The 13,762-nt window shown below is 36.2% G+C and overlaps 2 protein-coding genes across 4 annotated transcripts in view; one reads left to right on the plus strand and one right to left on the minus strand.

The window, feature by feature from the left end:
• Nucleotides 1-680: 680 nt before the first annotated feature.
• On the minus strand, nucleotides 681-6,803 carry NUDCD2 (NudC domain containing 2). 2 transcript variants are annotated; one of them, XM_033096964.1, is made up of 4 exons: nucleotides 6,356-6,803; nucleotides 4,965-5,013; nucleotides 4,577-4,728; nucleotides 681-2,266 (listed from the first exon to the last, which is right to left on the minus strand). In XM_033096964.1, the coding sequence occupies exons 1-4, from the start codon at nucleotides 6,518-6,520 to the stop codon at nucleotides 2,183-2,185; spliced, it is 450 nt and encodes a 149-aa protein (XP_032952855.1). In that variant the 5' UTR covers nucleotides 6,521-6,803; the 3' UTR covers nucleotides 681-2,182. The 2 variants fall into 2 exon arrangements, with proteins under 2 accessions (XP_032952855.1, XP_032952853.1); XM_033096962.1 differs by having other exon boundaries at nucleotides 6,332-6,797.
• Nucleotides 6,804-7,082: 279 nt separating this feature from the next.
• Nucleotides 7,083-13,762, plus strand: part of HMMR (hyaluronan mediated motility receptor) — a 28,668-nt gene continuing 21,988 nt past the window's right edge. The window contains exons 1-4 of one of the 2 annotated variants that reach the window (XM_033097058.1): nucleotides 7,083-7,218; nucleotides 11,166-11,264; nucleotides 11,698-11,777; nucleotides 13,593-13,640. In XM_033097058.1, the coding sequence (XP_032952949.1) occupies nucleotides 7,173-7,218; nucleotides 11,166-11,264; nucleotides 11,698-11,777; nucleotides 13,593-13,640 (273 nt within the window). In that variant the 5' untranslated portion in view covers nucleotides 7,083-7,172. The remainder of the gene's footprint in view (nucleotides 7,219-11,165; nucleotides 11,265-11,697; nucleotides 11,778-13,592; nucleotides 13,641-13,762) is intronic. The other variant, XM_033097059.1, reaches the window with a different exon arrangement.

Consider the following 13,762-nt stretch of genomic DNA (forward strand, 5'->3'; position numbering starts at 1 on the left):
GGAACCAGGTTTCTCACTGTTACTGAAAGGAGTTATAAACACAGAACAGGAGAAAACAATAAACCCCATGAGTAGAAAAGAAAGTTTATGTGTGAACTCATGGTTTTCAATACATATATATAGAAATAAATACAGAGGTAAATGTATGCATCGTATTTACACATCAATAGGAATTACTAACTACCGTTTCCCCGAAAATAAGACCTATCAGACAATCATCTCTAATGTGTCTTTTGGAGCAAAAATTAATATAAGACCCAGTATTTCATATTACATTACATTACACCCGTTCTTATATTATAGTAAAATAAGACAGGGTCTTGTATTAATTTTTGCTCCAAAAGCCACATTAGAGCTGATTGTCCAGCTAGGTCTTATTTTCGGAGAAACACAGTCACATGCAGATCTTGACTTCTAAAAACCATTCTCCACTAAAAAGAACCAGGACTCCTTGGAAAAATGATTCTTGCGCTAGGGCAGAGAAAGCATAATAAGCCCGCTGTGCCTTGTGACAGAAAGTAAGAAATTGCTCAAATAATGATGGGGATGTATCAAAAGGACACAGAAGCCACCTATAATGGTTTTCTTTCTACTGGCCAAATTGAGAAAAATGTTGAGCACCAAAGTATTGGGAATAATAGATTTTAACCCACAAAATAAAAGAGGAAATCATGAGTCTATAAAAATATAAAATGAAAGTTTTATGAGAAACAAGGTAGTAAAATTTTGAAACTACCTTCCACAAAATAATTATAAACATAAAAAGCATAGCTTTACAATGGAGAAGACTGACAGACATCACTTAATCAATGACCTAAGTAAACATCATCAAAAAAAGGACAAATTGAAATTATTAACTCATCATAGGATGCAGTAAGACACAGCATCACTTCTGTAACATTCCTGCCAAAGATGCATAATCTGAATTTAATCATGAAGAAATATCAGACAAAACTCAAAATGAGGGATGTTGTACAAAACTAGCCTGTAATCTTCCAACGTGCCAAGGTTGTAAAAGTTAGGGAAAATGAGGCCTTATTCCAGATTGAAGCAGACCCTTACAGACATGTGACACTAAGGAAAGACATGATTCTGACCGGATCATTTTACTGTAAAAGACATTATTAGGACAATCAGTTAAACTGGAATGGAATGAAGATCTGAGGATTAGATGGTCATGAAGTGTCAATGATAATGTCTGGATTTTAATGGTTGTATTGCAGTTATGTAAGAGCACGTCCTTTCAAGGAAATACACACTAAAGTACTCAGAAGTGATGGGGCATCCTGTCATGAACATACAAACAGGTCAGGGAAAATAAAAAAAAATTCTGTGTACTTTACATGTAACTTTTCTATACACTTGAGATTGCTTACAATATATACTTTTTTTTAATTAAAAAGGAGATAAAAAAGCTGAAATAAAATTTCAAGACAATTCTTACCCATATTATCTGGATCAGTGATGATGAAAATGATGACTTATAATCACTGACCGTAATTTTTTTTGTCACTAACAATGGACTCAACCCATAACCATACTCATTTCACCAAATCTCTTTTGTATTAAGCCATTCCTGTTTTTCAGTTTCTTGACATAAAGCCATCTCTCAAGGAATAATATACTAATTCAGTTTTCATCAACTCCTAAAATTAACTTAGAAAATACCTGTAGATTGATTTTTCCTTTCTTAAAATTTTTTTCAGTAATGTAATTCCCTTGTGTGAACTGGTGTATTTAGACAAAGGGGTACAGGATTCCTACTTAGAAAAGTTTATTGAACATTATTCCTGCATCACACTTATTGAAAGAAAAACCTAATTTTGTCTGAAGGCACCCTGTCATTTCACATGACCTATACTCTAATTTTTTTGCAAAAAAATATAGGTTCGATATGAAATTAGTAAAATGCAGCATGTAAAATTTCATGCTGAGCAAAAACAAGTCCAAAAAAAAGTTACCATATATCAATAGAGTAATTCCCACAGTACTTAAGATGTTTCCTATGTAAGTCACATTTGAATGCAATTTTTAGAACCATTATTTAAATATATTTTGCAATTTGTTAACTGTAGGCATCCACATTTTTCTTCCACCACATAATCTGTTCCTTTGATCAAGATGGCAACATCCGCTAAGATCCACAGAATGCAGCAAAAAACAAAACAAAACAAAAAAACTGTTATTTCTCAAGATTTGAGAAATCTGGTCCACCTTTAGTGTAGTTTCCTGAGATTTCTGCTCCACTGAAGTCAAAACCAGGATTCTAAAGGACATGGAAAAATTTTCAGTTAATAGCTAGCATTTTAATATATTTTAATAGCTAGCATTTTTTGAGACCTTACTGTATGCCAGGCAGAACGCTAAGAACTATACATATATTAACATATTTCATTCTCATAGCAATCCTCTGAAGCAAGCACTACCCAGGCTTTAGTCTTTTTCAACAAACATTTAATCAATTCCTACTATCTGGAGGACACCATTAGAGCACATGGAATTCAAGACTGAGCAAAGATGCCTGCTTCGGTGGAGTTTATATTCCAACAGGAGGACAAACAATAAATCATTATCTAGAGCAGGAGTCAGAAAATTTTTCAAGACCCAGGCAGTAAATATTTTATGCTTTGAAAACCATATAGTCTCTGTCGTAACGACTCAATTCTGTTCCTGCTTTATGAAAGACAACACAAACGAATGAGCATAGAGCTGTGCTCCAGTAAAAGACTTCAAAAACAGATAATGCGCTGGACTTAATCCACGGGCAATAGTTTGCAGATTCCTGTTCTAGCGTATTAAAAGTTCGTATATAGTATGTTAAAAGTTGGTTAAGGGGGCGAGGGGGAGGGCGGGGCGAAGGGAAGGAGGAGAAAAGTAGGACAGAATAAAGGAAATGAAGAGATCACAGTATTTAAATACCGTGTTTCCCCAAAAATAAGACCTAGCCGAACCATCAGCTCTAATGTGTCTTTTGGAGCAATAATTAATATAATATAATAAAAATAGTGTAATTAATATAATACCGGGTCTTTATAACATAACACAACATAATACCAGATCTTTTATTAATTTTTGCTCCAAGAGACGCATTAGAGCTGATGGTCCGGCTAGGTCTTATTCTCGGGGAAACAGATAGGATGTTCAAAGCTCAAAGCATGCTCATTGAGCAATGAGTTGATAACAGTGAAGAAGTTAGCCACGTTCTGGGAAAAAAGCATTGCTGGAATGGCCTGACACAATTAAGGAAGAGCAAAAAGGCCTGTATGGCTACAGCAGCATGACCGAGGGGGACAGTAGGAGGAGAGGTCAGGGAGATCATGGAAAACCAGATCAGAAAGACCGTTATATAAGACTTTGTCTTTTACTAGAGTGAGAGTTCTGAGAAGTGATGTGATCTTACTTGCATTTTAAAAGGACTGCTGTAACTGCTATTTTGAGAAGACTGTATGTAACTTGGCCAAGGGAGAAGTAAAGAGAACAAATAGAAGGTTATGGAACTAATGTAGACAAGATGTTAGAGGTAGACCAGGTCAGAATGGTAGTAGAACTGGTGGTGAGAAATGGTCAAGTTCTGAATATACTTGGAAGGTACCAGTAAGTCTTCCTGACAAAATGGATACAGTGTGAGAGATGGACAGGAACAGAGTCTGATTCCCAATTTTTTTTTTTTTTTGGTCTGAACAGCTAGTTTCCATCAACCATGATGAGAAGGCTAGAGGTAGAACAAAAGTAGGAGGAAAGTTAGGGAGTTCACGTTGGTCAGGTTGAGTTTAATATGTCTGTTAGCTAATGGAGATGTTAAATACACAACTGGAGGTGCGAGTCCAAAACTCGGGAGAAAAGTCTAGGCTAGAGATAAACATTTGGGAATCATGTAGATGGAAATTATCCATCAAAACTTTAACAGTGCTTTGCTCCAGTAATTCTTCTCCTAGGTATCTATCTTAAAGGAATGTCTGAATAGTTTCAGATGAAAGCACAATCTCTGTTTGAAATAGTAGACACAAATGGAGAAATCTCAATCTTACCAAAGGGGAATAGCTAAATAAATTATTGCAATAAATTCAAACTAGAAAACACCCTATAGCAGTTAAAAGAAGTTTTATCTATATGCGCTAGTAGGGAAAGAGACTCAAGACGTATTATTAAAAAGCAACATGAACGATACAAACAGTGGGAGCCTCCATTCATGTTAAAAACAAACCAAGCAAATATATATTGATGAGATGAGAATGAGACAGAGGCATGGAATGCAGAGATATTGATGAAGGGGACTTTCACTTTTTTACATTCTGTAAGTCTACACTCACTGAATTTTTATGAGTTTATTCACACATTACTAACGTACATTAAATAAATTTAAACTTCAAAATCATGATCATACAAATTCTTCTCAATTAAAAAAAAAATCAAATCCATACACAGAAAGGGCAGTCATTTTTCTAATCATTTAACTTAAAAAATTCTTCTACAGAATTTTAAAATTTTTTTATAAACACATTGAGTTTTAATTTCAAATAATAGTTATGATTTTAAGATGCTTAGCTATATATACTCATACATTTATTTGACTCACTTCTTTCTGGAATCTCTCTAACGTAAGTTTTCTCTGCATTTGGTCTTGCACCCAAGGATCAGCTGCGTATTCAGATTCTAGAAGAGAAGTCCAACAATTTGCTGCATCTCTCTTTGTCTTTGTAAGAACAATACGAACCATTTTTCTGTCCTCTAAACAAATAAACAAAAATCACAAAGAAATTAGAGTTCATCATTACATTTATTATTTTCAAAAACCATTAGGTAACCTTGACATACAATTATTTTCAATACATTTCTATTACTAGATCTTCCAAAGCTGCAAAGACAAAGGACCCAATACAATAAGGGACACAGTATACTAAGTTCCAGGACAAAATTAATTTTTAAAAACATGCTAAGATCTACCGTATAATAGGTTACCTTACCCAAAGTCCACGTTCCCTCATCAGCTATTGTAGAATCAAAGAGTTTGCCCTGAAAAATAAACAAATAAGGTACTAAAGATATAGAAATTTCATTAATTTTTTTAAAGCTTTCATAATTTAAAACTTAACTAATTTCCTACCTAATCCACATATAATTGTCTAAGTTGGTTAGAATAGGGAGGTAAAATTTTATACCATTTCAACACATTGCTAGGCGCTCAACCCTGTTTCCTCCTAGAGGGTGAAATGGAAACTACTTTACACTGCTTGGAATATTTATTAATACTATGACAAAGAACAGGGCTTTCTAAAGAAAGATCAAGGTTCTTTAATTTTGAAAGCTGAAGAAATAAATACTATTGATCACTGATTAGCCAAATATGAAATTAACATCTGAAATGCTTTATCAGTTGAATTATATTAATTTCATCAGGAGAGCTCTTATAATTCAATTGAATTATAAGAGCTCTCCTGATGAAATTAATAAGAAATGATGCTTTTTAAAATAAACTCTTAAAACTCTTAAAAACTGGTTCAATGTCTTTTTTGGGCAATTTGGCATTAATCTTTTTTTTTTTTTTTTTGATTTGCTGCTAATTGCCAAATTTAAGTTTTAGTAAATGAAATGAAAATGTCACGTTAAAAAAAACAACAGTTTTTTCCCAAATGTCAGTACTTGTGCAAAAAAATCCTACTGGTCTATATGTACACCCAAGATCTTAGTTATTGTTAAATTCCCAAGTAATTGGAATTACTAAAGTAACTTTGAATTGTAAATGTAAACTACTGTTCAGGAAACTATGAATTGCGCCACTATTCAGAAAGGTCATTAACATCCAAGTTGATATAAATCACTGTCTTTCACATGAATCTTCCTTTTCTCTATGGCACTCATAGCATTTTCCTATAAAATAATAGCTAACATGCAGTATGCTTATTACATACCAGGCACTACCCCAAACTCTTCATTCACATGAATACTGTTATGCTCAAGATAACCCTGTATGACACTGTAATTGCTGCACGTTATGGATGAAGGCTTAGAAACACTGACTGATCTCTTGCCCAAGGATACAAAACTAGTAAAAATGGCAGAGTCGGGTATCCTACCAAGTAGTCTCCCTTCACTACACTACACTGCCATCAAACATCTTGGGGCTCCAACCTTAGAAAGAAAATTAACTTCGACTTAATTGAATTTAACTATAAATCTTACAAGGAAAGAGTGGGTCCCAGACCCAAAGGGCACTGATGAAAATAACAGGGGTATTCTTTTCTTCATACACCCCTTGACCACCTGCTTACCCACTCCACAACATGCAGACTATTTCTAAGGAGAAACAGCACAAACCCCAACCTGCCGCTACCTTGAGGATCTCACGGCCACCCACCGCCAGGGCCACATGCCGGCTCTGCAGGCCGCACTGGATATCCTGGGCGCGAGTGCCTGGCGGCACCTGAACTTCAATGAACACTTCCTCCAAAGTCTGGTACCACTGTCCCCACGGCGTCCCGCACGGAACTACCCCACTGCGTTCCTCAAACGGGGCCGACATGCTCCCGGCTGCAGCCGCAAAGAGCGAACTGAACGCATGCGCCGAAGTCTCCCCGATCAGGCTACAGCCTGGCGTCTTCGTTGGGGTCACTGCTCATGCGCAGGGATATAAGCTGACGTCTCAGTGTGTTTGTTCCTCCCTTTCAATGGCCATTTAGGACACTGGCGGGACCCAGTTTGAAAGAACTGAAATCCAAAAAAGCTTACATCCAAGGAATGGTGGGACAGGGTTGGAATCAATGAGGCTGGAACTCACTGCACTGTTACCAGTATGACGCCACATACAGACTTTCAAATTTCTCAGATATGAAGTACGCTTGCGCAAATGCTGCTAGGGCAAGTTAGAATTGAGTAACGCTAGAAGTGATTGGGCATGGGGGAGATGGGGGCAGGAGACAATAATAATCTCCTATTGGCTGGTAGCCTAAACTCACAAGCCATCTAATTGGACGCGGTGAGAGCTGAGTGCGCATGCTCTCTGCGTGTTCCTTTCCTGGATTGGTGCGCTCAGGGTTTTGGTTTTCCAATTGGCTAACGTCAGGATGGGCGGGGAAAGAGCCGACATTTGAATTTGAAGCTTGTAGGCCAAAATAAATACCAGGAAGTTGCCGAGGAACGCTTGAGACCTTCGGTTTGTGGAGCGGGTCGTCAGCATGTCGTTTCCTAAGGCGCCTTTGAAACGATTCAATGACCCTTCTGGTGCGTACGGGGAAAGGAACTGGGGGACGGGAGTTGCTCTCACGCCTCTTGCCCCTCTCGGTTTCCCTTGTCAAAGGCAAACAGGAAGCGATTTTAGGGCTAGGATGGGGCTCGTTCACTTGAATCATCCTTCTGAAATAAATACTAAGTAAGCATTTACTACATGCCAAACACCTTCTAAATGATAAGGATACAGCAGTGAGCGAAGCAAAGTCCCTGCCCCGTGGACTTTCATTGAATTGGAGAACACAGACGATAGTGCTGTGTAGAAACGAGCAGGGAGAAGGACTGGCGATGAGATAGCATTGGTACCTCTTTGGTGGGCAAGTACGGAAGGCCTCACTGATGAAAAACACTTGACCGTTGCATTTTGTCTAAATCTGTGGATTTCTTTTTGGATATTCCTTCGGGCATAAAGAAGGAAGTTCGGTAAGGGCAGTTTACAGGTGTAAGATCACGGCAGTAGCATTTACTGAAAACACTAACTGAAGTATAGACAGCTGATAACACGGTACCCTAGGCACCAAAGTGCATCTTTCAGTAGATTCTTAGGTCTTTTTAAATTCAATTATTATTCATTATTTTATTGATTAAAAAGACTGAGACTTCGAGTTCCTCGATGTTACAGAACGAAGTTGGCAAAACCGAGGCATGAAACCAAGTCTCCAGGAATCCAGCCTGTGCTCTTAACCACTGCAGTGCATAAGCGCAGTAACCAGGAAGCCTTGGATGCGGTGGATAAGGCACTCATCCATCATTTAGCACGTGGATACAGGGACTGTGCTAAGGTTTTTCCTACTAGATCTGGTTTGTTTGTTTGTTTCCAACAGCCAGATGAGGAAGGTAATGATTCTGTCCTTATTTTACAGAAGAGAAAACTGAGGGGTTTTGTAACTGTATTAAGCAGCCTGTAACTGGTAGAGCTGAACACAAAGTCCAGCATTTATCCATTTGTAAGAAAACTAATGGTCACTGATTACATCTTTAATTTCTGTCCGACAACATGCAGATAGAACTGTACACCACTCTACTCCCAAAGAAAAGCCACGTGACAAAATGGATTGGCAGAAGCTCATTTTCCGAATTAAAAAACTCAAGGATCATATTATTTCCCAGATACTCAGAACCTACTCTAAGTTCTGTCAGCAGTGTGTCTTTTAAACAGACTTTTTTTCCCCTTCTTCTTCATAATAGAGTAAACTGGCTTTACCATTGACAATATTTCAGGCTCACAGTTTCAGGAGTAATAACAGTTACCATTTATTTGATGCTGTGTGTGTGTGTGTGTGACTAGTGATTTTTCACGTTACTCCAGTAACCCTAACAATCATACTATAAGGTAGACACTACTTTTCATTCCTGTTTCATGAATGAAGAATCAGCCTCAAATAGAAATAACTTTCCAGATGTCTTAAAGCTAGACTGAAAAAGGACAGAGTATAATGTTCTTATTCACTGTCCTCTCCCTAAGACTGCACAATACCTGGCACAAAGTAATGTCTATTGATTGGCAGATAAAGTTGGATTTGAACTCTGATCTGGCTGATTACAAAACCCTATTCCCATTGCCATGTCCCCAAAAACTTTCAGTGTTTTCTTTACCACCCTGCTAACCTCAACCTTAAGCTAAATACTGGGGATACAGTCATGAATAAGACAGTCCCTACCTTCAAGCACTTTTGTCTAATGTGGGGAGTGAATAAATACACTATTATAAGCCATACAAAAACTGTAAGTTCTGTGATAGGAACGCTACGCACAGGCTTCTATGGAGTGGGGGTTCTAAACCGATTTGGGGATCAGAGAAAACTGGAAAAGGTGACATCAGGCTAAGATCTGAAGGATAAGTGGGAGTTGGCCAGGCAAAATGGAAGGTGGATATCTGTTCTAGGTGGAAGAAATAGAAAAGAAAAAGCTCTGGAAGTTTGAGCGTTTAATGTAATGCACAAAATGTTGTATTTGCATACATGCATCGACTGCTGGTGTTAACTTCCGATCATTGTTGATCAAGATATAAGTTGTTGCAGAAAGCTTGTGGTATCTCAGAAGTTATCCCAGTTCTATTTGATGTCGCCTCTCTCCAGATTTCTAATGAGTCATATCTAGGATGTAGTATATTTAGGTGTTAGTAAGGAAAAAACCTAGATCATGAAAATGGTATGTGCCCCAAACAGATGGCCAGAATTTCAATCTAGTTCTTGAATCTAAATACTTATTACTATCAAATTTGACTCTTGAGTCTTTATGGAAGAGTTTTTAATCGTGGTTTTTATTGTTCTCAACTTGCATGATTCGGCTTAGTTACTGTCCACCATCCCATCATTTGCTGTCCCTTATCCCCTTTTGGGATTGTAGCCTAAATAATGATGAACTAGAGTACTAGAATTCAGTATCAGGGTTTTTTTCTGGCTGCTTTGCTAAGTCTAGAGCAGTGCGTCTCACACGTTTACAGAGAAGCATCCCTAAAAGCAGAGAGCAGAGGAGATTAACCATCCCCTCATCCCCACTTCCCCAAAAAGGCATAACATACAGTAGTGGTGACAGTTTTCTTTGAAGTCTCCTGTTTGCTTTAAAATATAATATGCTCCCCACTCCTATCCCAAATCAGTAAAATAGATGCTCTAAGATGTGCCACCATTAACCTGGTTTTAGGGAACCCCCCCCCCCGCCACTCTACAGTTCATCCCATGACCTTACCCAGTTGTGCAGTGTGAGGTATCTGAGCCAGCCAAGATTACTGCTTTTTGCTAAATCCACCTTTAGCTTAGATTCTCCAGTGAATTTTACACTTCCCTTTAAATAAGACTCTCTCCTAATTGGAAACCCCACTACCTGCACCCCTTATTGACCACATTTAGATTGGAAATGTGGGTTCTTTGTGTCAGTACATGTAAATAATTATTGGTCTAGATAGAGGAATGGGAATTTAATTCCATCTCAATGGCCTACTGAGAATTGAAAGCGACGATTTCAATACTTGAGTCCCAGGGTGAGAAATAAATTGTATATCTCTGTGCGGGATATATTTTTATATTTCTACACATAAACTGAAAAGTACCACAAAACAGTGTTTAATTCTGCTACATGTGAGTCACACTGGTACTTTCTATTGTTTCACTTGTTTTTGTAATGCTAGTCAAGATACACTAATGAGCCTTTGTCATCCCATTTGAAAACCACTTAGGGGAGAGTAGGAGTTGCCTTGGAATGGTCATACTCCTGGCTGTTCCTATTTATTTGCCTGGAACTCTGAAGAAAATAGCTTTTCAGAGAATTGTGTAAATCTGTTGATTCCAAATCAGCGAAAGCTTTAAGCTAATGACAGTATTGTCAGTCTTGAGAGCCAGATCTCAAGTCTGCTATCCATAAGAACTCTGAAATGCCTTCAGTTTGGGACTCCGGTTACTTATGTGAGATTATACAGTATCAGTTTCTGGAACATAGATATATAGTCTATGGTTTTATACATTTTCTGATGTATCGAGACCAGCCAGAGATGGATTATCACTATAAATTTTTATTCCAGGCTGAATCTTGAGGGCTAGACATTCTTAGTTGCTTCATTTCTAGAAGCTGATGGTAGTCACCTCAGTGACTCTGAGTAGAGTTGATTCCTAATATTTTATTTCTTATATTCAGTCTCTAATAAAAAAGTCATGTTGCTTGTTCTTACATGATGCTCATTCCGAGACTGTCTTTGCTGTTTTCCTCAGTTGCCTGTGTTCCTTTGACCCAATTGAAATAATGGGGATTTTGGAAGAAAATGATATTGTTCCCCATGGAGAGGCCTACTTTATAATATTACATAGGTACTATTTTTACATTGAAAAAACAAAGATACAATTTATTGATGACATACTTACATTGCTCACTTTACTATGGCATGTTTTTAACTTTAGATCACAAGTAACATTGGGTGAAATGTTAATGTTTTATGTTTCTTCTAGGTTGTGCACCATCTCCAGCTGCTTATGATGTTAAAACTTCAGAAGTATTGAAAGGACCAGTATTCTTTCAGAAATCACAAAGGTTTAAAAAACAAAATGGTAATGGGTCCCCAAATAAAATAGTGGTTATATGATCTCCTTAGTTTTAAAGTTATGAATAACAGTATATCAATTAAAAGATGCTATAGTATTTCTAAAAATGTGAAGCTACAGCTATATTTAATTTTTTTGTATTTGATGGATTTATAAAAGGACCATTTACAGAATAATGCCTTTATCATTACACTGTTGTATAGCCAGTAGAATTAATCAAGACACTCACATAGATATGTAGTTTCCCTTTTGTTAGTTACCTTAACCTTCTGTCATTAGGACTTAGGAAAATCAGAAGAGTGTTAGATGTGTAAAAAATATTGTGCAACTAGTTATTTGGAAATGTACAATCAAGAAAAGAATAACTGTAAATGGCTTCAATAATAGTTGCGATAAGAATTTTGAAATTGTGTTTTGTCTGTGATTCAACTTATTGCAGAATCTCAACAAAATCTTACTGCTGAAAAAGATACTACCTTGTCTGCTTCAGCAAGAAAAGTTAAGACTTTGGGAATAAAGGTGAGAAGCCCTTATATTCTACCTGGTTTATGAACTATATCATTGAAAATATTTCTGAAAGGTATTGTATTTGACTAGAATGGGTTAAGTGTATAAATTAAGGTTATAAGTAAATCTCTAAGTTAATGAAATATATTATCATTAGGACATTAGTAAGCTTTACATTTCTGCATACATCATTATTAAATATATTGTGCTTAAATGTGCCCTTAATTCAGAATTACAAAATGGTCTCCACTTCTCAGGCATTTCTATATCTAGATAAATTTTATAATACCTACGAAGCCTTTAAAAATTATGTGATGTATAGATTTGTTATTATAGTTACCATCATTTGAGTTATTTTGTTTTTGTTTGTGGGGAAAGGTAAAGAAAAAGAAAAAAAGAACATTCTAATGCGTGAAAGATATTACTATTCAGAAACGACCAAGGAGTGGGGGGCGGGAGGGATTAAATTTTTAGAGTTGGGAAACAAAAGCCAAAGGTTAAGCTTAGGCTTGTTCATTCATTTGGCAATTGTAACTAAGTCTCTTGTTCTGTAATATAGAGCTGTGTAGTTCAGTAAGGAAGTGGTTAGCCAGCCATGTGGCTATTGAGCACTTGGAAATGAAGAACTAAATTTTTAATAGTATTTAATTTTAATTAATGTATATTTAAAAACTGATACTTGATTCTGTTGTTGGAAAACTCTTAAATGTTTTCAGAACAACTTGGGTATGTGAATCTATTTTATCATCTATACGTTTTAGGAAGTCTAAATACAGATAGATAATTTCTGATGAAAATTTAGCATCTGAATTGAGATGTGCTATGAGTGTAAAATACACAGCAAATTTTGAACACCTGGAACAAAAAATATAAAAATCTCACTATTTTATACTGATGACAGGTTGAAATAATATTTTTGATATTTTGGGTTAAGTAAAATGTATTATTAAAAGTTTTGCTTTTTAAATACAGTTACTAGAAAATTTGAAAGTATATCGCTTGCATTATATTTTTATTGGGCAGCACTGATATAGACACTCTTAGAAATTGATGTAAATTTCTTGGAGAAACAGTTCTTAAATTTTGACTTTATGATAGAATTCATAAAAACGAAATTACGTATAAGTTTGAAGTTTGTGCAACGCCCCAAAATAAGAGGCCTTCCTTGATAGAAAACGTCATCGGTGGTACATTAATAAACAAGAGACTCATGTGCCCCCCTGGCATCCCTAACTTACAAACATATAAAACAGATTTCATTCAAGATGCATTTTCTTCCATTTTTGATGGAAAGGTTTTTGGTCATTGTCTCAAAAAGGCTGTTGGATCTAAAAGGATGGAGTGTGAAAATTATTTCTTATTTAGAATAAAGGCAATAGAGTAGATTAGAATCAGAGCTTGTGCTATTTCATTTCTTTAGTTTTTTTGCGTTTTTCCCCCTCTTGGGGTATCTAATTTTAAGTTGGTTTCTCTTTGTAAGATTCTTTTCTTTGTGAGATAGCATAATTAAATATTCAAAATGTATTGCTGTTTTACATTAGAAAGAAACTGTGTGGTAGTTTTACTCATAAAGCTTCACCTATTTTTTGTTAGAAAAAACCTAATCTATTGGGATGAAAACTTTTAAGCCTGAAATATTTTGAGATTTAAAGAACCTTTCTTTCATTCACCAGATAGGTAACCTACAAAATGTTTAGTAGACTCGGGGAAATGTTTAAAATTAACTGTTTGGAACCCTTAATCTTTTTTGATAACTAAAAATCAAATTTGACCACGATATTTGTAGCACTTAAATTTGATTATCATTGTTCTTTGATTTTTAAATAGAAGGAATCTCAAAAGAATGATAAAGATTTGAAGATACTGGAAAAAGAGGTAAGCCATGCTTTCAACTTATTGACAAATAAATGTGCTATATAATGGAAAAAGAATTATGTAGGGTTAAGAGACAGGGATTCTATTGCAGTTTGAAGAGACACACAGTGAGGCACATATTC

Source organism: Rhinolophus ferrumequinum, chromosome 24 (assembly GCF_004115265.2).
Source record: "Rhinolophus ferrumequinum isolate MPI-CBG mRhiFer1 chromosome 24, mRhiFer1_v1.p, whole genome shotgun sequence".
In the NCBI taxonomy this organism is placed as follows: domain Eukaryota; kingdom Metazoa; phylum Chordata; class Mammalia; order Chiroptera; family Rhinolophidae; genus Rhinolophus; species Rhinolophus ferrumequinum.

Excerpts from the sequence above, each read along its gene's own strand:
- NUDCD2 (XM_033096962.1), bottom strand. The coding sequence starts at position 6,520 with ATGTCGGCCCCGTTTGAGGAACGCAGTGGGGTAGTTCCGTGCGGGACG. Across the intron at positions 5,014-6,331 it reads GTGGCCGTGAGATCCTCAAG|GGCAAACTCTTTGATTCTAC; the intron begins GTAGCGGCAGGT and ends TTTATTTTTCAG. Across the intron at positions 4,729-4,964 it reads TGAGGGAACGTGGACTTTGG|AGGACAGAAAAATGGTTCGT; the intron begins GTAAGGTAACCT and ends TTATTTGTTTAG.